The following is a 22,846-nucleotide window of genomic DNA, read 5'->3' as shown; positions in this document are numbered from 1 at the left end:
TGATCCATTTTGAAAACATATGGAATAACTAATTGTTTTTGTCTGCCGAGCAAAACTCGTTGTTGATTCTTATAATCAATAATTATCCGGATTATATTAGGGCGCGGTCTTTTTGAAAATGTTTTCGCAATTTTGTTTTTTCAATGTTGGTTACTGACGAGAAGGATTTTAAATCACGGTCCAATCAATAACCGATCTTATTTACAAAAAAAACCAGAAGAAAAAATATTTGGCCTTCCGAGAAAAGCTCATAGTTTTTAGGGCTTTGACATTGTAATTTGTAAATTTTAATTTATTCCTTTTGTTTTGAATTCATTTGTCAATCTTTTCAGCCTACTGACTACGTCCTGCTAATTGAAGATACAATTGGGTTTTTAGGGAGTTGCAGTTGAGCCTATATAATGCCTCCAGTTGTTATCTAATCCCTCGTATGACTTTGAATAGATTTGTGTTAAGTGAATGTCAGCGAAGTTTTGAATTTTGTCATTCTGTCAATCTTATTTCTGTCTATATGTAACTTTTTCTCAATATCTACAGAGGAAAACTTATTCCAAGTGAAATAAAAATACTCCCTATAGTGGTTTTTTTTATTTAAATAGAGGTTTTTTGGATTTATTACTACGAAATTTCATAAGAGCTTCGTGAAAATCTGTATATTTGCCTGTACTTGAGGCACTTATTTTTTCTCTTTGCCAGCACTCATGTTAAGAATAGCTCCAATTGAAAATGAAAGAAAGCGCAAAAACCTGTTTAAAGATTTAACTGAATAGATTATAGTTTTAACGGCTGCTTATCCATGCTATCACAAAAATTACTATGATTGTTTTATCTCTAATTCTCGTTCTTTTTTCTCGTTCGGCAAATGCATGACAATCGAAGACCTTGATTGTCTCCACGGGTGTTAAACTGAATCTTTTTAAGTACTCATATTAAGAATAGCTCCAATTGAAACTGAAAGAATGCGCAAAAACCTGTGTAAAGATTTGACTGAATAGATTATAGTTTTAACGGCTGCTTATCCATGCTATCACAAAAATTATTAGGATTCTTTTATTTCTAATTCTCGTTCTTTTTTTCACGTTCGGCAAATGCATGACAATCAGAGGTCTTGATTGCCTCCACGGGTGTTAAACTGAATCTTTTTCAAGTAATCATATTAAGAATTGCTCCAATTGGAACTAAAAGAATGCGGAAAGGAACCTGTTTAAAGATTTAACTGAATGAATTGTAGTTTTAACGGCTGCGAATCCACGCTTTTCAAAATTATTCGGAATTTTTTTGCCTCTAATTCTTGTTCTTTTTTTCTCGTTCGGCATATGCATGACAATCAGAGTTCTTGATTGCCTCCACGGATAATAAAGTGAATCTATTTCCCGATTTCTTTGATTAGCTAATGGTTTTAAAGACTTCAAATTTGATTTTTTTCTGAGAACAGAAAAAGGGAATACCAAATAGAATTTTTTAAAAGAAATTTTATCAAAAGCTTTTAAAATCAATAGTTATAAACTGAAATAAGGAAACAGATTCAGTTAAACATCCGTGGAAGCTATCAACGGTTTTGAATTTCATTAATATACCGGACCACAACAAAAAGAAAGACAATCAGAGGCAACTAATCATAATAATTTTTGCAAGAACACCGATGCGTAGCCGTTAAAACTAAAGGCTATTCACTGAAATCTTGCTCTTTTGGTCGTCAACATGTAACTAATTCTTATTATTGACAGAGTTCATCCATTTGCTGTTGCTCTAAACCCTATGTTTGCTGTTCGTTATAATTTGACAGATGTCTACAGAGCTTAAAAACGTTTTTCATAAGAATTTTGCAAATTTTGGATACCGGTCAATAATTGTGGTTCTTTTTGTTGTCTTTTTGTCTTTTCCAGAAAGATCTTTTATATAGAAGATCCATTTAAAATCGAGGGACCCAAGCAAATTATTCAATCCCTTTTGTCATTTTAATATTCTTAATGGTTTTTACTCTATTACAGATATAATGGCTTCAACATTGTGACTTCGATAATTTGTTCGTGAAATTTTAGGTACTGTCCGTATTTGCTGTTTTTTCTAACAAATTTCGCGATGAGTTGCAAACTGATCTGTTCTTGTTTCAAGCTGAAAGTTTTTGGATTGTTTGATTTTTTGAAAATATTTCTTTTAAGAAAATCAGTGGATTTTAGAGCTTTGTCACAATTTTTTACTTCTTTCAGTTTTGTAGCTTAGTCTCTGTTACAACAGGTCGCATCTTGTTTCCAGTAAACCAAGTTTCAATCTTTAAAATAGTTTTATTTTAAACTAATGGTTTCTTGGCTTGGTACTACGCATTTTCATAAAAAAGTGTGGTTTTTGGATAATTGCCCTTTCTGAGGTTTTTGTCTCATTTCCACATAATCCCACTAATGGGGTCCTCCAATTGACGTTAAAAATTTCAATATTAACGATGTAAAATATTCTTTATGGTTAGCCCATGGCTTCAATGATTGCTGCACCGTGCTCTGTTTAAGTTAAATTAGTTTTTTTGGTTTTTGAGTTATTTTTGCAGTCGTCCGACAATTTACGGACAGCCAAAAGTCTCAGTCGCTTCCTATGAGAGCGTCTCATCGACTGAATTACAGAGTCTCATGGGTTGTCTAATCCAACATAATTTTTTCACTTAATTGTTTGTGCGAATTGATATGTGAAGATATGTGAACTTGTGAACGTTTTCTTTCTCTTCTTCATTTGGTATACAATTAAATCAAAACATGGATAGGCGGGATCGTGAAATCATGTGCGAACGCACATTACCGGGCCTCCTTATTGTGTTGTAGCATTGTTTGATATCCCGGGTTACAGTTTACCAGTGAGTTTTCGTAATGCGGTGAATAAAAATAATTTTCACCACGTAATTCTTGCATCTTTTGCTTGCGGTGAATGCTGGTGAATTATTTATTTTCACTGCGTTCTCGGTATTACTACAAAAAAGACACGTCCATACACGCGTTCGAACCTCTTACCTCCTGCATGTCTTTAACTCCTTATTCCACTGCGCCAACTGTCACTGCCTCCCATCATATTTCTTGGGAAATTAAATAAACGTTGGAAAACGATTGCGGTGAATTTTTGTAAGAAATGCGGTGAATTATTTTTTGCACCATATTCACCGCATTTCTTACCTTAATTTGCCACAAAAGTTGATGCGGTGAATTTGTGTAAAAAATGCGTTGAATTTCGCGGTGAATTTTTGTAAGAAATGCGGTGAAATATTTGTTTTCACCGCATTCACCGCAATCACCGCATTTCTTACAATTATTCAACCTATAACCTCGACCCCGGATATCACTGCTATATTTAACTCTTTTTTAATTATATTTGTAGGAACACGTCTCTGACATTCTGTGGCCTGGCTGCTTCATCTGTCTGTTACTCCTTCTCGTCATATTCCACACTCTCCTGTTACTAGATCCCTACCTGGAGGACGAGGAAAACCACATGACCTTGACTGTAGTTGCATCTGCAGTTACATTCCTCTGTTGCTACATAGGAACATCTGACAAGGTTGGTATCCCAGTCAAAGTCCCTAGTCAAGATCGGATATGTTACTCTGGCAAGATTTTTACAAGATCTTGAAAGATTAACATCCAAATCTGACTCTGGTTGGCAATGATCTCAGACCAGACATCGATGAAAAAGTCTGCGCGACATTAACAAAATGACCTTCAGTGTGTCCTGTGTCAACAAATCAGCTAATTTTTAGCGTATCAAGTTGTAAAAAGTGCGCTGAACTCGCTGAAATGCGCTTAACGCTCTTATTTTTTTTGAAAAAATTATGGGCGTTTTCAGCGCATCTTTATCATTTTTGAGCGCATTATCTAAACATTTCCACCAACTGTTCCGATTATCTCTTATTGCATTTGGTTCTTTTGACTTTCCAGTTTCAGCCCCCCAAGCTTAATGGGTGTGCGTCTTGACGCAGGAGCCAAATAGTTATTCACTATGTAATGGCACGTGCTCTGTAACTGGGGGTTGCACAACGTGATGGGGCACAAATGGAGAATATCCGGTGCTTGATATCAGCACCTTTTCAGTTCTGTTGCATAAATGAAACCATTACCCTCCATCGCATTATAGATTTAGGAGCATTTCGTATAAAATGATAAAATGTTTTTCGTGAAGAAATGTTTTCAAGAAGACCTGATAGATAGTGATAAGAGATGGCAAAGATACCAGGGATTCAGGTTCGCGCCTCTACCATGACAATGATATTCTATAATATATAAATTCAAAACTGCCGAAAAGAACCAAGCATTTTAGTAATTCATGAGCTTTGAGCACAATTCGATCCAGCGGACTTCAGTGATAATTATCAAATGATTGATCGTTTAATATCTTTGAATAGTTGTTTCATTTCAATTAATCTTTGACTCGGGAACGCTTGGTAATCATACATCTGGTCAGGCAAACCATTTCGTTTTATGTTGAATCAAGTTATGCTTTAATCGATGCTTAAAAGGATAACGAAAGAATGATTTCAAAACTTTTATTAACTAAAACAGTTCTTCCTGAGAATTTTCCATAAAAAACTAAATGACCGCAGGTTGGCAGTACCTGGAGTTTTGTTGTCCTTTCAGCGCTTGGTTATCACTTATTTTAAGTTATTTTTTATCTTCAAGCAAGCAAGGAATTAATATACTTAATGCTAGATTTGACCAGGTGTTTGACTGCGTAAGAGGTTTTTCAAATTATCAGTCTTTCAGTGTATTTTTTTCAAGAAAAATTAATTCCAAACAAGGACAATTTTCCCATTTTTTGAGAAATTCATGTGTTTTGATTTGTTCAATCTGTTAAGGTTAGAATCATAGGGCATGGAAGATTTTTTAAATAAATTTAAAAAATATATTTTTGGAAGAAAGCTCCGCAATTTTGTTTACATCAAACCGAAAAATTTAACTTGCTGTCTGAAAGTCAAAACACGTGAAAAATGTTCTTTAACTTCAGTATGCTTAAAGAAGGAAGGTTTTCGTTTAAAAAGTTATGCAATAAATTGAAAATGTTGCCATGGCGTGTTTCATATTCATAATTTTTGACATCCGAGCATTTCTTTCCATTTGTGTTGGAGTGTTTGACTATATTTGATTGATTAGATTGGCCCTAATTACTGGTTCATCATCTGAACGACATCAAACAACACAGTCTTTTTGAGCATAGATAGGCCCATGCGTGGCTGGCTAAATCTCCCAACAAACCTCTGATTTTCTTGTTAAATCCTGGAGTTATTGGGGATGATTTCCTGCCAATCAACACTTGAAATCAGTCAATTTTTCCCGATGTCCATCTCCTTTTGATGGTAAATGATAGAGCGAGAAAAGACCAATTTCAGTTTAGGTAATACAAATTTGATTTGAATAAGTCCTATGATTGAGTTGGTGCTCAAAAATTTGGTCAATTCGGTTGGTGACGGTTGAAACTAATTAGCGGACTGAGATCATTAAGAGATCACGAGAATCCAATTAACAATTTTCCTGCTCTTTTAGTATTTTAATGGCAACGTGCATATTCGGGCAGCATCGACGGGACTGATAAGTGGGGGTGTGTTCTGCCACGCTGGATGTCTGCTTAATTACTCTCTCAATGCATTCTTCCTGGTGAATATCACAAGACAGAATCTGGAGAAAACGGCTGCTTGTCTCTTCCCTATAACTTCTCTTCTCATTCCGAGTACGTTTCATGTCGCTTTCCATCTATTTTCAATCAACTCTTGTTGCGATATCAACAGTTATTGCATAATTAACCAATGAAATAACTTTTAGCGTCCGATGAATACTTCTGAAAAAAGTGAAAAATCTGAAAGTGCCAAATTTCTGCTTTGGTATTAGAATATTTTTTTCCGTCGCACTTTTCTCGCCAAAGTTGCCCTTTGAAGAGTGACGAGAAATGAGTGGTGGCTAAAAAGATCGTCTAATAAAGTGTTGTGTAGCGTAAGGCATGTAAATGTTGTAATAGCAACGAGAGGATTAAAAATATTACAGCGCTGTTTTTTACCGTCCCCTCGAACGTTCTCCACAACTTCGGCTTTGCCCAGAGATTGATAACTTCTCGATGGCGATAAAAACGGCGTGAAATTATTTATTATTCAATTATATAACTTGTTGGCGCCCATTTAATCTGAATCTGCTGAGGATTAAGACGATTTTTTGTCGCCACTGTTGCTGCTTGAAGAGTGCGAAAACGAGTGGCAAAAAGATTGTCTAATGAACTTCAGTTATGCTGCTATAAATATGTTCTAATAGAAACGGACATTGACTTAAAACACACGTTTTTAATCAGTGTCTGTTTCTATTACAGCAGCGTTGTTCCATCGCCTTTTCAAAATTACTCAACGGCTTGGCTTTGCTTTGTAGTTGGATAATTTCTCGATGAAGTAACAACATCGTGGTAAAATTAATGAACATTTCACAGCATAAATTTATAGATACACCAGAAATTTAGTACAATTTAATTATTTGCTAGTCACAGATATAACTATACCTAACACAAAATATTATTCAACAAAAGGAAGCCCTGGAGCCAAAAGTTGCGGATCAACAACAGAAGTTGCAACATCTAGTCAATAGTAAAAAAAATGGTCGGAAATTCGATCAAGCTAATCAAAGATGAAAATAAACACAGATAAAAATAAATACAAAAGTACTCACCACTAATATTGTCAAGTATAGTCATAAATAATTGTATTCAAAACTAATCACTTAAAGGAGTCATCTCTAGATCCGATATTATCTTCGGTTGCAATTAAATGACTTGTAACGTTTGATCATAGACTTTCAAAATTTCATCTTTGGATGGTTTTACTCAAATATGCGATCGAAGTGTTATAAAATATTATTTTCGGTGTTACTAAATATAGAAAACCAATTGATCTAAAAAATCTATAACCTTAAAACTAAATAAACTAAAAGTTCGTTTTAATTTAATATCCTGCAAATCTGACTAATCAGCACTTATCATATGAGCGTTCCAGGCTAAAAATTCAAATTAGAATTTATTTTATTTTCTACTTTGGCAATTACGGCAGAAGTGGTATCTTGTGCCGGTAATGTCATTTTTGACTCTCGCACGTTCTTTACGTTTATTTTCTTTCCACATTTTCTAATTGCAAGACGCGGTTGCCATCAATTCTCAGAAACTAATCATTCCTAACTTTGATGACTCTTTTGCAAAGCAACTTCTTTTTGTTCTCATCTCTTCTCAGAAAATTTTTTGTCATTTTACATCAAAAACTCGCCACCTTTATCACTATGAAGCAAACATTGCGTTGAATTCATGTTAACTAATTTTATCATAGTACTTAAAATGCATAATGTTGTTTGTTCTGTTCGAATTAGGTCAACTTAGTTCCCAAAAGATAAAATTCTATCTCAGTGATATAGATTCTACTAGTTTGGTTATTCATGAACGAAATTTTTGATTAGAAAAGAGGTTTTTTTGTGTTTATATTTGCCAGGCGTAGAAAAGATTTTTAATTTTGACATGCAGAGAAATAATTTACATAATTCTTCAACTATATATCCAGAGCTACGTTTGATATCAACAGTTCACCATTTTTGTTGCTTGAGAAGTAACGGTATCAGCAGAACATTTCCCACAGTTGATCAGATAACAATTTCACGGCTCCTCACCAATCAAAGACAAGGAAACCTTTACACCACCAATTTAGATTCAGTGGTTTCAGATCGGTTCGGATGTTACGTTTCCTTCTTCAGCTACTTTTTGCGAACTGTATTAGCCGCGATACTGTAGACTACCATTGCATTAAGCGATATTCAGTTAGTTCACATAATAAATTGTTCAACTTTGCCGAAGAAAAAATTTATTCTCTACAATAAAGCAAAAAACCAAAATTTCAAAAAAACCAATTAATCGCAAATCATAAGCTTTTCGATGATATCTCTGTAACTACAAATGTTAATGAGATAAATTTCTTCTGGGTTATGGATTTTAGGTAGGCCCAGCGCTCGATGTAGGAATGAACAACACTTCGTTCACTGAGTTGATGAGCCTATTTTTTCTGTTTTATACCCAATCTTAAAATAATACATGGGCAAAATTTTAACGTTGAGTCAGTAAACGGTTGAAAACTAAGAACATTTGGCGTTGAACAACACTGTCATTAGAGAACTCAGCTTAAAGAATTGGTCTGTACTGGTTAAATGATCTTCGAGAAAAAAACACAACAGATTTTACCTCAGTTTTCAGTAATCGGAGTTAATTTATTGAACAAGTTTTATTTCTAAATTTGTCTCAAATAACACAACAAGCAAAAGAATGCTCACCTTGTAAAATTTTTCTTTTAATCAGGAACTTTATCCTCAGAAAAAATATTAACAATATCGAAGTCAGTTCTTATTTCAACCATCTACAGAAACAAGACACTAAAACAAGTAAATGAAAGCTCAAGAAATTGGGCGTCAATCTGCACTGTATATCCGTTTAGCTTGACAAAACTAACGACTTTCAACTGATTTTTGGTAGTTTCTAAGCTCATTTTTTGAAACTAGGTACGTGGTTTTCATGTCGAAATTTTACCTCTGATTGGTTGTAGATAAATATTTCAACAGATTCCGAAAAGTTTACCATAACGTCCTTTTTTGAACGTTTATTTGATGTCATGAGAAGTTCTTTAATCTTATACACGTTTTGTCAATTAATTCGTATCAACAACAAGTTGATTTGCAAACCAATGGTAAAAATTCTGATGCATTTTGTCATAAAAAGCGTCCTTTCTTGCAAAAAAAGCTTCCCAATAAAATTTTTACGAATTCTGTGCAAAATTCACAGAGGTTGCTGTTAATATGCTACACTAATAATTCTCCCTTTTGTTAAAAGCAAGATTCTGGGAGAGAAAAGAACTAGCTAGTTTGAGTAATTCAAATGAATTTCGTGTATTCGTTTTTTATGCAAATGTGGCAATGCAGATTTGAATTTGATTTCAAGTATGTATTGAAGTTTCACTTCAAGTATGATAATCGCGTACTACTAAAATTCTTAAACATAAGATTTGAAAATTGCGAACAAAGCAATTTGGATATGATAGAATATAGCCTTGATTTTTGCTTTTCATGCTATTCTAACTTCACTGATAGATTTGGCCTTGAAGGTTTTGTTTATTAGTGAAGAGCAGCTGCAACATTGCCGAACTTGTTCTCCATTACAAAATAATACCTTCGTTGGGTAGCGTAGGGAAAGCTTCACTACTGGTCATTCTTGTATCCCCATCATTCGTTCGAATCATCGCAGATCGAATCACACCGTTAGACCCATCGATAGTCTACATAAATTTACCCAGTTTATAATATGCTTACTTGTTGCTGTCTTCGGGCAAAAAAGCGATAGCGCCTTTTTTAAAGTTTTCGTTCGCCCTAGATCACCAATTTTGCCGATTATTCAAAGTTGGCAAATACTCTTTGCAAATTGTCTCCCATATGAGATTTTCATAAACTTGAGTTTGTCGAAAGACCTCTCCATGATCAACAAATTCTTCGACAGGATAAGTAAGCTAAGCAAACATTTTTGTTGCCAGGGAAGAAATGATTGGGGATCAATGCTTTCAAGTCATTAACTTCTGAACCGACTTGATTCAACGGTCTTGTGTTCGAAAGAACATCTTCGGTGACTGATCTGTTTCCCAACACTAAAGACACTGCTATTTTGCAATTTCTGAACAAACGTTCTCATACGTCTCCGCAGTGAGGGGCTGCGCGAGGCTTGAACTTCCATTTGATCCCTTGTTGCATCGATCCCTTCTTTGTTTGGTGCACCAAGGTACTGTGCAAATAATTGTTAAGCTCCAAAAAATATGTTACATTTTTGCTTGTTTTTTAATGGGTTTGCTTCTCCGAATAACCAATCGCATACTTGCCTTCAAACCACTATCTGTGTACAACATGGGTACGACCTCTATATGCATCGCTCTTACAGTTAGGCAAGTGAACAGACAACATCATCGCTGTTTTTCCCTTTGCTTAATCTTCACATTGAAAGGGCCAACGTAGTCGACTCCAAAATTTAAAAGATTGTTGAATCATCTAACTATTCTACGCGTAAACCTGCCGTCATTGATGTTATCGTTTGTGCTCTGCCATTTTTGTAGGTAACACACTTATAAAAATGTTCTTGATTGATCAAAAGTTGTTTTGCATGCCTATCATCCACATCTTTTGCCGAACAATGTTTCCTACAGACTCTGTGCCTTCAAGTTAATTATTCTCGTGTTCTTTTTGCAAGAAATGTTCAAAAACATGATGTTTGCAAAGTAGCAATATTTGACGCTTTGCAATGAAGTCCAATCGGTTTTTGCCTATTGTGCCGTAGCCTCAAGTAAGTTCTTGTTCATCAAAAAAATGGTTGAGAATTGTAGGTTTTTACTGCTTTTTGGACTTTTCTTTCAGCTTTGAGAGGCTGTCTCATCGCCAAAAGGTTCTTGCTGTAGTCGCTTGAAGGCGATTGTGAATATTTTTGACTTTTCTCATCAATCCGTTGAAGTTATCAAATTGATCCAGTTGCATAACAGCTTCTTTCCTTCAACTTAAATCGTGAAGACTGATTTTGTTATAATTTCGTCTTCTGATGCCAGGATTAGGTTCAATTGTTCTGGCAAATCATTTTTGATGCGCTTCAACCAGGTTGGAGCGTGAGCCAGTTGCCTCCAATAAGTTCCCCAAAGTTGATTGCTCCAGAGCCAATGTCTGCTGGGTTTTTAATACCTCTCTATGTTTCCACTGTAAAACATCAGGTGTATCCCGTATCTTGATTGCTCGATTGGCAAAAAACACATGCTGTTTGCTGTGTGAGCTGTGTATCCCCTGCAATACTGTGGCCGACACATTCTGGCCGACATATGCATTTATTTATCTTCATATGTTTGTTCTTTGAATATCTGTTCTTTCAGACTCACTGCAATGACTGCTGCTCGCAATTCCAGCAGCATTGAAGAGTGTCTCATTGGGGCAACTCTGCGTTTTCAAGTGAACAAATCGTGTCTTTAGATGAGTCAGCAAACACATAAAGCTCGGTTTTGTAATGCTGTTTTGAAATATCTTCTATTGAAACTTTTTTCAGCTACAATGGGAAATTTTTACTTCCATCTAAAGAATTGGGCTTCTTCACCAGGTTCCATTCCGCTGTCCCAATGTTTTCCTTTCTTAGTCAAAGTGTTATTCAGAAGTCGTCTCATGGTAACACTGAACAGAGTAAGCCATCCGATTGGGTCAAATACTGAAGATAACTGTGACAGAATACTCCTCCGGGCTTTGAGTGCCTCAACTTTTTTATTGATACCTCTGCACACTTGAATACTATCATCAGTAACAGTTCATTGCAGTCCTATTAGTGTAGAACCCTCGGTGTTTAGTCCGACTTCCAATTCCTTCGTTTTGCTGATTGACTGCAAGTGTTCTGAGATTGTTTCAGTAACTGCTTCGTTGTTCTTTATCCATTTCTTCAGTTCATTTGCATGCTGTGAAGGAAAATATTGTAGTTGATAGAACACTTCAATCGCTTCGTCAGAGGTTTTTACCAAATTTGGGAATTCACTCAGGTAGGTATTGTTTTGCATGGCATTCGCTGCAATTGGATACTCCTCATCGTTGTCTAGTCCCGCTAGATTGAGAGCATAGTTTGCGCAAGTTTCAGAACTCTTTGCTGCCAATACATGACGCTGATTTTCATTTATTTGAAACAGTTTGTTAATTTTCGGGCGCCATAGAATACTCAAGCAATTTCTTCTCTGTTTTGGAATTCGCACTTGTAGAAACACTGATTCAATGTTAACTGTCAAAGCTATTAGTCCTTCGCAAAAAATCCTAATTTACTTCAAATCAACCCTTGTAGCAAATCAGGTCCTCTTTTAGCCTGCCGTTTAGAAAGACTTTTGTACATCGATAATTAGTTGTTTGGTCTGTTGCATGTGGTTCACTCCACATCACCCCCACTATGTTCACTTGACTTTAAACTTCGTCATGCTCACTAGCAACCTTTGTGCCTGCAATTCTTTCTTTAACTGCCTGACGACATTCATTTTGTAACCACAGGTTGCTTAATTTAGATACTAGGTTGGGGATACTTTGATAGAGCACAACGTTTGGATACTCTTAGCCACTTTCACCTTATTTTGTGAAGACGAAACGACAAACATTTGACCGATGAATGAAAACAATGTTTCATTATCGATCAAAGCGAATGTGTTCAGCCCGTTGACAACGCTCTGTTTTGAGAGAGGAATTATATTATTAAGCTGCAAAGTTCGTTACTCTGTTTGACTGTTGCTGCACTTACCTTGAGTGGTTGAGTTTCCTCCTGCGTTTGCTTTTTGAGTGTATCAAATGGTTGTGCGTGCTTCTCGATACATCGTTTCATACCACACGTATTGACTTTACAATCTTTGACTACATGTCCTGTGCCCAGACATCTGTAACATAAGCGTTGATTTCTCACTTTGAGTTTTCTGAAAAACAAAATGATTCAATTAGGCAGAATCTCAAAATTTCAAGTAACCAATTAATCGCAAATAATAAGTTTTTTTGATATCTCTGTAATCACAACTGATAAGGCCCACTGTCCGATGTAAGAATGAACAACACTTGATAAACTGCTTTAGCGGGGCTTGCGTTTTCTATTTCATACCCAATCTTATTATAATACGTGGGCAAAAAAATTCAATGTTGAGTAATTCCGTTAGTAAAGAATGAAACTTGAGCAATCTCGGCATTGAACAAAGCAGTCAAACAAGTAATAAAATGAAAAAATGAACTCTATTGGTTAAATGATTTCCGGGAAAAAGCACCAATTTCTTATCTCAGTTTTGAATTTATGGAGTGAATTTATTGAACAAATTTCGTTTCAAATTTTGCCTCAAATAACACCAATAACAAAACCATTCTAAGCTTCGTTGAAACCAGCAATGGAAACTGACTCGTTTGCTTTGTAAAAAGTTTCTCAAACTTAGGAACTTTTTTCTTCAGAAAAAAAGATCAATCTGCAGAAACAAGACGCTTTAACAAGTATCTTACCGCTCAAGAAATTTTGCTTCAATGTGAACTATATGTTAGTTTATTATGGCAAAATTAACGACTTTCAACTGATTTTTGGTAGTTTCCAAGCTCATTTCATGAAACTATTTATGTGGTTTTCGTGTCGAAATTTCACCTCTGATTCCGAACAAATTTCCATAACGTCCCTTTTTTGGTGTTTATTTGATTTCATGATAAGTTGGTTAACTATATACACGTTTTGTCAAATACTCCCAGTCAGCAGCAGATTGATTTGCACACCAATCTGATGCAATTTTATACTGAATATCGTCTTCACCTGCGAAAAAGCATTCAATTTGAATTTCCACGAATTCATTGCAGTAGGCATAACGCTTGGTGCTAATATGGTTTTCTCGAACTTCTCCCATTTGTTAAACGCCAGATTTGGGTGGAGAAATATTATAGCTAGTTTGAGTACTTCACGTGAATATTGAAGAGTTTTAATTTACTTTTCACTTACGTGGCAATGCAGATTTGATTTTGAAGTTCATTTTCATTTCATGTATGGTATTCGAGTTCTAATAATAGTCGCTAAATATAAATGTTAAACAATGTGAACAAATCAGTTTGGCTTCGATAGAATGTAGCGTTAAATTTTGCCTGTGATAGTATTCCAACTTCACTGCTTGTATTGGCCCTGAATGATTTGTTTATTAGTGAATTGCAGACCTCTGCACAATTACTTCTATAGAAGTATTATAATTGCATTCTTTTATTCTCGTTCCTATCCGATTCATTATCAAAGCACAATTTTTCACAAATTCTAGCTAATTTTTATTTTACCAAAACAATCTGTTGACTCGTTTTGTTGCAAATCTTGGTCTCGTTAGGTCTCGTCCGATATACTTCTGGGGTACTCACTCGATAAGACAGCAGTCGCCTTGGGTCACCTGCCATGTGGTATTATCTAATACTTTCCATATTTTTTGCTGTTGTGGTGAAATTCAAAACTCAGAAAGGAAGTCATTATCTGCAATGAAGAGATTTATTTAAGAAAACGAAGGAAATTGATGGAATTTAATAATGTTATATTAATGTGGCCTTTTACCGGGGTGTTGTTTTTTCGGGCTCTTGTTGTTTTTTGTCATATTTATTTTACCCAGCCAACCTGAAACCTAAGACTTTGTTCTGCTTTTCACACCACTTTCACTATTCAACTGCTGATTAGTGCAAGATATCAGTGAGCAATGACGAGTTTGAACTGAATTGCGTTACTAATTTTCGATGCTTAACTTAATCAGATAACTATCAATGTCGCTGAGGTCTAAACTAATAATAATAATTTTCGTTCCTGCTAAATGGCAGCCGAACAGCAATAGGCTACTGCTGCCTATTCTCAGCTGCCCTTTTTCTTATTATTACCCTCATTTCAGACTGTTCTTTTTATGAGCATCTATATTCTCTCAAGGATAATGAGGCTTCCAGAGGAGGTGGAACGATTAGTTTGGATTTTTGAAAATACTAATAACAAGGAGGCTCGGTATTGTGCGTATGCGCATATTGTTCCAACCCCTTCATCCTTATTTTCACCTAATTGTGTACCAACTAGAGAAAAGATAAGAAGTTTCCAAAATCGACATACTGTAGGAGAACAATTGGTGTATCAAAAAAAATGTTATAAGCTCAAACCAGTAAAATGATGTTAGAGAAACAGCATCAGTTAAACTCTAAACTAAAGTACTCAACTTGTACTTCACTACGAGGTAGATGGAGCATGTCCCTAAAGGAACTACGTAGCAGTTCGACAAAACAAAGAAGAAAAGGGGCAGAGATCAAAAGTTCATTGAATTTTTTGAAACCAAATAACTTCAAAAGTCATATCAAATTTCAACGTACAATTTAAAAGAAAAGTGGGTAAATTAACATGCAACTCCCTAGGAAGAAATATAGACCTGTCGTTAGTGAATTTGTATCATAAGATTGCAACATAATTAACAAAAACACAGTGATAAAGCAATTAAAACCATAAGCCGTTCGATGAAAAGGTTTATATATTCTTTTAGTCTGGGTTCGAATATCTATGGAGTTTGTAAAAAGACAAGAAAAAAACAAAAAATGTGGCCGTATGGAGACATCAACCTTCTTTTTGAAAACTGTTGTGTGTCTCTGTGTAAAAGTTATAAAAAGATATGTAAAAAACACAAAGACAAAAGAAACTACTGCCTACTTTACAGGAAAGTGATGGAACTTTTCATTTATGAGACAATGATACAAAATGACAAAGCAATAGTAAAAACTGCAAACATCAAAATTCGATTGATGTTTGTGGAAAGAAACAAGGTCAAAATAGTTACCCCCAATAGCTATCAAATGAAGGTATAACATAGTTCACTTATATCACACTAAGGAAGCCTTTGAGACCACTCTTTATACAGAGTATCTCATACGCCTACGTACAAAAACATCAAGTACAGGAAGTACCAATGCAGTAGCAAGTAAAGATTGGACATGTCATTGATAAAACACAGCTGCAATTTTTAAATTTAAAAAATGCAAAAAGTAATTTGTTATCAAATTAAAACATTAGAAATTCCATATTATCTCTTTAAAACACCCATCTGACTTTTGATTTAAAAGCCAAAGCTATGGAATTACAAAAAGAAGAACAAAACTCAAGAATTCATAGATGATGTTACAAAAATGCTAGTCTGAGACAAAGCAAAACCCTGAGCGTTTCCCGGAAAATATAATTCGGTTTATTTAGTATCATCTGATTGTTACTCATCTTCTGTGGTTGAATCTCTCTATATTGAACCCTTTTTTGGTTGTTAAAAACAAAATGTGTTAATTGAATTTAGAGAGGTGTCATTAGTTTTAGGTTCTGTTTACCCACCAAACATGAACACAGTGTCTAAAAGTAGCATATTTCTTAACGTGTCTTAAGAAAAACTTCAAATTGTCCATTTTAATTACATTTTCATCCAAAATAGTGAGATGAAGCAGAGCAGCAACCCTCTCTCACTTCCAATGTGAAACTAAATGTTCTTTTTTCAAAACAATTTAAATTTATATTAGCACATTTGACAAAATATTATAGCGAAATATGTGAACCAAAACAACAGAATTCGGAGGAATGTTCACCAAACTTCAACAAATCTTCTCAAAAAACAGATTTCATTGCAGTTTTTTTTAAATCTGATATTCAGTGCTTTACGGGTTATTTTATGATACCCCTCACACCTCCCTTTGATGAATATATCGATCGACCAAAATTGACTAAAAAAACCAGTTGAGAATATAGTTCCACAAAAGCTAAGGTGGGTTCGGAACATTTTTTTTATTTTTGAATTTTTATGTAATTTGTGTTGGTTACATCATTAACTAAAGCATTTGAGCTCATAACCTCCTGCAATATATATTTTAAAGCACAAGTCTGCAGTCTGTTTCACAGCAAGTTCCAGTAATCTTTTTTCGACTGATGAAACCTTTCTGATCTCTAATGAGCCAAGAAGGATACTGGAAAGCAGTTCACTGCAAATGTTTTGAATTTTATCTAAAATTGACCTATAACCTTATAAAAATTGGATAAAAAATATTATCTTTTCAATTTGTGCAAGTATCTTATGCACCCCCAGTGTGTTATGCACTACCCAGTTTTGGACAACTGGTTTTTGAGAAGTAAATTATTGGGTGCTGCAAAAGATACGCACCCGCTAAACTGGGGACTTAAATGGGCAGTACACGTCTCGAATTGACAAATCAGTACTGATCACATCTTATCTCAAGCAGCCCTAATATTTGTGGAGACATGTCAAGACTTGCACAAGACATGTCAAGTGTAAGTAAAGTCTTGGCCAGGACTTGGCAAGTCTTGAGTCAGGTCTTGGCCAAGACTTGGCAAGTCTTGAGTCAAGTCATGACCAAGACTTTAAAATGTTTGAATCAATTTTGATCAAGATTTGGAGTTTTTCGAAGAATATATATATATATATATATATATATATATATATATATATAATTAATGGATTTCAAAATTAGCAAAAATTGGTAAAATTTTTTACGAGAATTTTGCTAATCTGACCGGGCTTTTTGTGAATTGAACACATCCCAACTTCAAATGTCACATAAATTTACCGCGAATCCAATTTCTGTTTTTCAATGCGGTGAAAAAGGGGTCACCACTGATATTTTTGGACCATATCAGAACTTCTTCACCTCTCTATCTAGTGAACTTTGTGGAAGTGCTCGTGTTGTCTTGGGCTTCTTTTTTCACTTTGAAGAGTTTTTGAGGCAGGCCCTTGCAATTGGCGCCGTTTTTCTTTCGTTACCATATGAAAACAAACCAACGAAAAACTGTGCTCAATACATGACCAAAGACTTGTCAAATTTTGTCCATGGCTTTGCTCAAGACTTGCCATGACTTAAGACTTGATATAAGACGCGCGAAGTCTAAAACGTGACATGATCGGAGCTCTGATATAGTAATGATCCAAGAATTGCAATTTCACTGAAGCGATACTGATTAAGACTTGACGTTCAGTCCGGCCCTCCTCCAGCTCAATAGCTGCATAACGTAGATGCTGCATAAGTTAGTGGCTGCAAAACGGAAAAAATCCCAAAAGTTAAAGAAAGCAACTTGGGGTATTTCTGTTTTTGGCTCCCTTAATCCTCCACAGCTTAGTGGTCATATAAATTGCAGCTTCCGCATACTTGCTAATTGAACCATAATGGTGTGCACTTTGTTTGTCTTTGAGACCGGTTCTTAGAAAGCCTTTAAATCCAGTTTTTGTTCAGTATATATCATACAACTATGTACAAAAACATCAAGTGCATGCAGTACCAAGGAAATATCAATTAAGGAATGGACATGACATTATTAAAACAAAGCTTTATTTTTTAAATTTAAAAAATGCAAAAAGTAAATTGATATCAAATGAAAGCATTCAATATTACCTCATTAAAACGCGCATCTGACTTTTGATTAAAAAGACAAAGCTAGTTTTATGGAAAAATTATTTATAATTTATGCATTGCAAAGTTAGAAAAAATTGATAGAAATTAAGTTTCAAGAGAATTTTGGTAATCTGACCAGGCTTTTAATTCTGAACTGAGCATATACCAATCATTAAGTGTTACTTGAATTTTACTCATCTTCGTTGATTGAATCTTTCTATATTAAAATTGTCCTTTCTTTAATTGTTAAAAAAACAGAAAAATTCAAATTGAATTTAGAGAGGAGATACCCCTTCATAATCAAAATTCGTATCATTGTAAGAATCCACGCGCAGATTGAACAATGCCAAAATCATAAATTTTTGGATGCGGTCTCACAGGAAGTGAACCTCAAGAAAAGCCTAATTTCAGTAAAAATTTTTTTTATTAGTTTCTGTGTCTTTTTTTCCAACAAACATGAACACAGGGTCTAAAGGAGCATATTTTTGACTTTTATTTTAGAAAAAAATTCAACTGTTTCAAAAATTTAATCACAAATTTATCCAAAATAGTGAGGTGAAGCAGGATCAGCAACCCTCTCTTCTCTTTCTATGTAAAACGATGTTTTCTTTTTTAAACAATTTTAACTTTTCTAGCACAATTGGCGAAGCAGTTTAGCCAACCTCTTCAAGCTTGTTTTTACTTAATTTTGTACCAAATAAATACAAATAAAGAACGGATAAGAAGGTTCCATAATTGACATACTGTTGGAAAACAATTGGTGTATCAGTAAAAATTGTTATAAGCTCAAACCAGTAAATGGTAAAATGATGTTAGAGAAATAGCTTCAGATGAACTCTAAACTAAAGTACTCAATTTTCACTTCACTACAAGGTAGATGGAACATGTCCCTAGAGGAACTAAGTAGCAACTCGACAAAAACAAAGAAGAAAAGCGGCAGAAGTCAAAAGTTCATTGACTTTTTTGAAACCAAATAACTTCAAAAGTCATATCAAATTTCAAAATACAATTTGAAAGAAATCTAGGTAAATTCACATACACCCTCTAGGAAGACATATAGACCTGTCGTTAGTGAACTTCTATTATAAAATTGCAACATAATTCACGAAAACACAGTGATAAAGCAATTAAAACTTTTAGCCGTTCGATGAAAAGGTTTATATGTTCACTTAGTCTGGGTTCGAATATCTATGGAGCCTGTTTTTTTTTAAACTAGTACGTAAAAAGACAAGAAAAAAGCAAAATGTGGCCGGTATGGAGACATCAACCTTCTTTTTGAAAACTGTTGTGTGTCTCTGTGTCACCGTTTTAAAAAGATAAGTCAAGAACACAAAGACAAAGGAAACTACTGCCTACTTTACAGGAAAGTGATGGAACTTTTTATTTATGATACAATGATACAAATTGACAAAGCGATAGTAAAAACTGCAAAGCTCAAAATTCCTTTGAGGTTTCTGGAAAGAAACAAGGTCAAAATAGTTACCCCCAAGAGCTATCAAATGAAGGTATAAGATAAGTTCACTTATATCACCTAAGGAAGCCTTTGAGACCACTCTTTGTACAGAGTATCTCATACGACTAATAAAGTATAAATATATAAAGTATAATAATACGACTAAAAAACATCAAGTACAGGAAGTACCAATGCAGTAACAAGTAAAGAATGGACACGTCATTAATAAAACGCTGCTACGATTTTTAGATTTAAAAAATGCAAAAAGTAGTTTTTTATCAAATTAAGTCATTATGTAGCTTCCATAATATCGCTTTAAAACAAACATCTAATTTTTGATATAAAAAACAAAGCTATGAAATAACAAAAAGATGAAAAAATGCAGTCAAAACTCAAGAATTCATAGATGAAGTTACAAAATGCTAGTCTGCGACAAAACAAAACCCTGAGCGTTTCCCAGAAAACATAATTTTGGTTTTTTAGTGTCATTTGATTGTTACTCGTCTTTTTTGGTTGAACATCTCTATATTGAACCTGTGGTTTTTGAGTTGATAAAAAACAAAATCCGCAAATTGAATCTAAAGAGGAGATGCCCCTTCATATTCAGAATTCGTATGGTTGTAAAAATCCACGTGCAGACTAAGCAATGCCAAAATCATAAATTTATGGACACGTTATTACAGGAAGTGAACGCAAAACAAAAGCCTAATTTTAGTGAAAAAAAATTTTGTCATTAGTTTCCGGTTCTCTTTTTTGAACAATCTTGAACACAGGGTCTAAAGGAGCATATTGTTGACTTTTCTTTAGAAAAAATTATATTATTTCAATATTTTCCAAAATAGTGACGTGATGCAGATCAGCAACTCTCTCTCCTCTTTCTAAGTAAAACTATATTTGTTTTATTACCAATTTGAATTTTTTAGCACAATTGGCGAAGCAGTTGAGCAAAATATGAAAACAAAACAACAGAAGTCGGAGGAATGTTCACAAAACTTCAAGAATTTTTTTAGAACGCAATTTCTTTGCAGTTCTTTAAAATCTGACATTCAATTCTTAAGGGGTAGTTTTATGATAACCGCACACCTCTCTCCGATGAATATATCGATCAACCAAAATTGACTGAAAACAAACAGTGGAGCATATATTTCCAACACCACTAAGGTGGGGTCAGTCGAAACAATTAGTTACTTATGGACATTTTTGTAAAATGTGTCAGTTACATAAACAACTAAAGCATTTGAGCTCATTACCTCTTACAATCTATTATATAAGGTACAAATCTGTAGTCTTTTTCACAGCCAGTTCCAGCCATCTTTTGTCGACTCATGAAATTTTTCTGACGTAAGGTCATTTTTTGAACCGCCTCAATCTCAAATGAGCCAAGAAAGATACCGAAATTTAATCTACTGCAATTGTTTTAAGTTTTATCTATAATTTACCTATAAATTTGGTTAACAGTATTGTATTTTTTCGATTTGTGTAAGTATGTTATGCAATGCCTGTGTGTTATGCACTACCCATTTTCAGATCACTTGTCATTATAAAATAGATCAATTTTGCAGATAATATGCACCCAATAAATTGGGGGCTTAAACGGGAAAATCAAAAATTTATATAAAAAGTGGGTTTTTACCGTTTATGCTTCTCGGAATACATTTCGAGGCTTGATTGGTACTTCCCCAAAGAAATACACGTCTTCGATTGACAAATCAGTTCAAAAATAATCAATTCAGAAATAGCCTGATCAGATTAGCAAAATTCTCGTCAATTTTTTTTCTGCCAATTTTTGCTAATTTTGAAATGATTTATATAGAAAGATTTTCTTCTTAAAAATCTACTTTGACGTACTGCTTCATAATAAACACTGATCAAATCTTGACCAAGAGTTGACTCGAACATTTTCAAGTCTTGGAAAAGTCTTGCTCAAGACGTGTCAAGTCTAAGTCATGTCTTTTCCAAGACTTGGCACGTGCTGATTCAAGTCATGACCACGACTTGAAAAGGTTTGAGTCATCTCTTGAGCAAGATTTGACTAGTCTTGACTATGATGCAGCTCGTCAAAGTGGAGTTTTAAGAAGAAAATCTTTTTAATTAATGCATTTCAAAATGAGCAAAAATTGGTAAAATTAAATTCCACGAGAATTTTGCTAATCTCACAGGTGTTTTCTGAATTGAACATATATCAACTTCAAATGTCACATAAATTTTACCCCAAAACCATTTTTTTTCAATGGGCTGAAAAAGTGGCCATGACTGGTATTTTTGGGTGATATCAGAATTTTTTTCTCTCTCAATCTATTTAACTTTGTGGAAGTGCTCGTGTTGTCTTGGGCTTCTGTTTTCACTTTGAAAAGTTTTTGAGGCAGGCGCTTGTAATTAGCGGCGTTATTTTTTCATTACCAAACGAAAAGAAACCAACAAAAAACTGCTCATTACTTGACCCAGGACTTGTTAAGGTTTGTCCATGGCTTGACTCAAGACTTGCCATGACTTAAGACTTGATATAAGACGTGCGAAGTCTAAAACGTGACATGATCGGAGCTCTGATAGAGTAATGATTCAAGAATTGCAATTTCACTGAAGCGATAATGATTAAGACTTGACGTTCAGTCCGCCCCTCCTCCAGCTCAATAGCCGCATAACGTAGATGCTGCATAAGTTAGTCGCTGCAAAACGGAAAAAATCCTAAAAGTTAAAGAAAGCAACTTGGGGTATTTCTGTTTTTGGCTCCCTTAATCCTCCACAGCTTAGTGGTCATATAAAATGCAGCTTCCGCATACTTGGTAATTGAACCATAATGGTGTGCACATTGTTTGTTTTTGAGACCGGTTCTTAGAAAGCCTTTAAATCCAGTTTTTGTTCAGTATATATCATACAACTATGTACAAAAACATCAAGTACATGCAGTACCAAGGAAGTATCAAGTAAGGAATGGACATGACATTATTAAAACAAAGCTTTAATTTTTAAATTTAAAAAATGCAAAAAGTAAATTGATATCAAATGAAAGCACTCTATAGCTTCATTATTACCTCATTAAAACGCACATCTCACTTTTGATTAAAAAGACAAAGCTAGTTTTATGGAAAAATTATTTATAATTAATGCATTGCAAAGTTAGATAAAATTGATAGAAATTAAGTTTCAAGAGAATTTTGGTAATCTGACCAGGCTTTAAATTCTGAACTGAGCATATATCAATCATTAAGTGTTACTTGAATGTACTCATCTTCTTTGATTGAATCTTTCTATATTGAAATTGTCCTTTCTTTAATTGTTAAAAAACAGAAAATTTCAAATTGAATTTATAGAGGAGATGCCTCTTCATAATCAGAATTCGTATGATTGTAAGAATTCCCGCGCAGATCAAGCAATGCCAAAATCATAAACTTTTGGACGCGGTCTCACAGGAAGTGATTGTTAAGAAAAGCCTAAT

At 34.5% G+C, this 22,846-nt stretch overlaps 1 protein-coding gene across 1 annotated transcript in view; it reads left to right on the top strand.

The window, feature by feature from the left end:
• The window catches only part of LOC142349448 (uncharacterized), a 116,936-nt gene that overhangs the window by 6,468 nt on the left and 87,622 nt on the right, over positions 1–22,846 (top strand). Inside the window, exons 2-3 of the mRNA XM_075401013.1 lie at positions 3,358–3,537; positions 5,514–5,697. Of these exons, the coding sequence (XP_075257128.1) occupies positions 3,358–3,537; positions 5,514–5,697 (364 nt within the window). The remainder of the gene's footprint in view (positions 1–3,357; positions 3,538–5,513; positions 5,698–22,846) is intronic.

The sequence above is a fragment of the Convolutriloba macropyga genome, chromosome 11 (assembly GCF_964194025.1).
Source record: "Convolutriloba macropyga chromosome 11, txConMacr16.3, whole genome shotgun sequence".
Taxonomy (NCBI): Eukaryota; Metazoa; Xenacoelomorpha; order Acoela; family Convolutidae; genus Convolutriloba; species Convolutriloba macropyga.
Note: the sequence above shows the minus strand (reverse complement) of the source record. Positions and strands in the feature narration are given on the sequence as shown.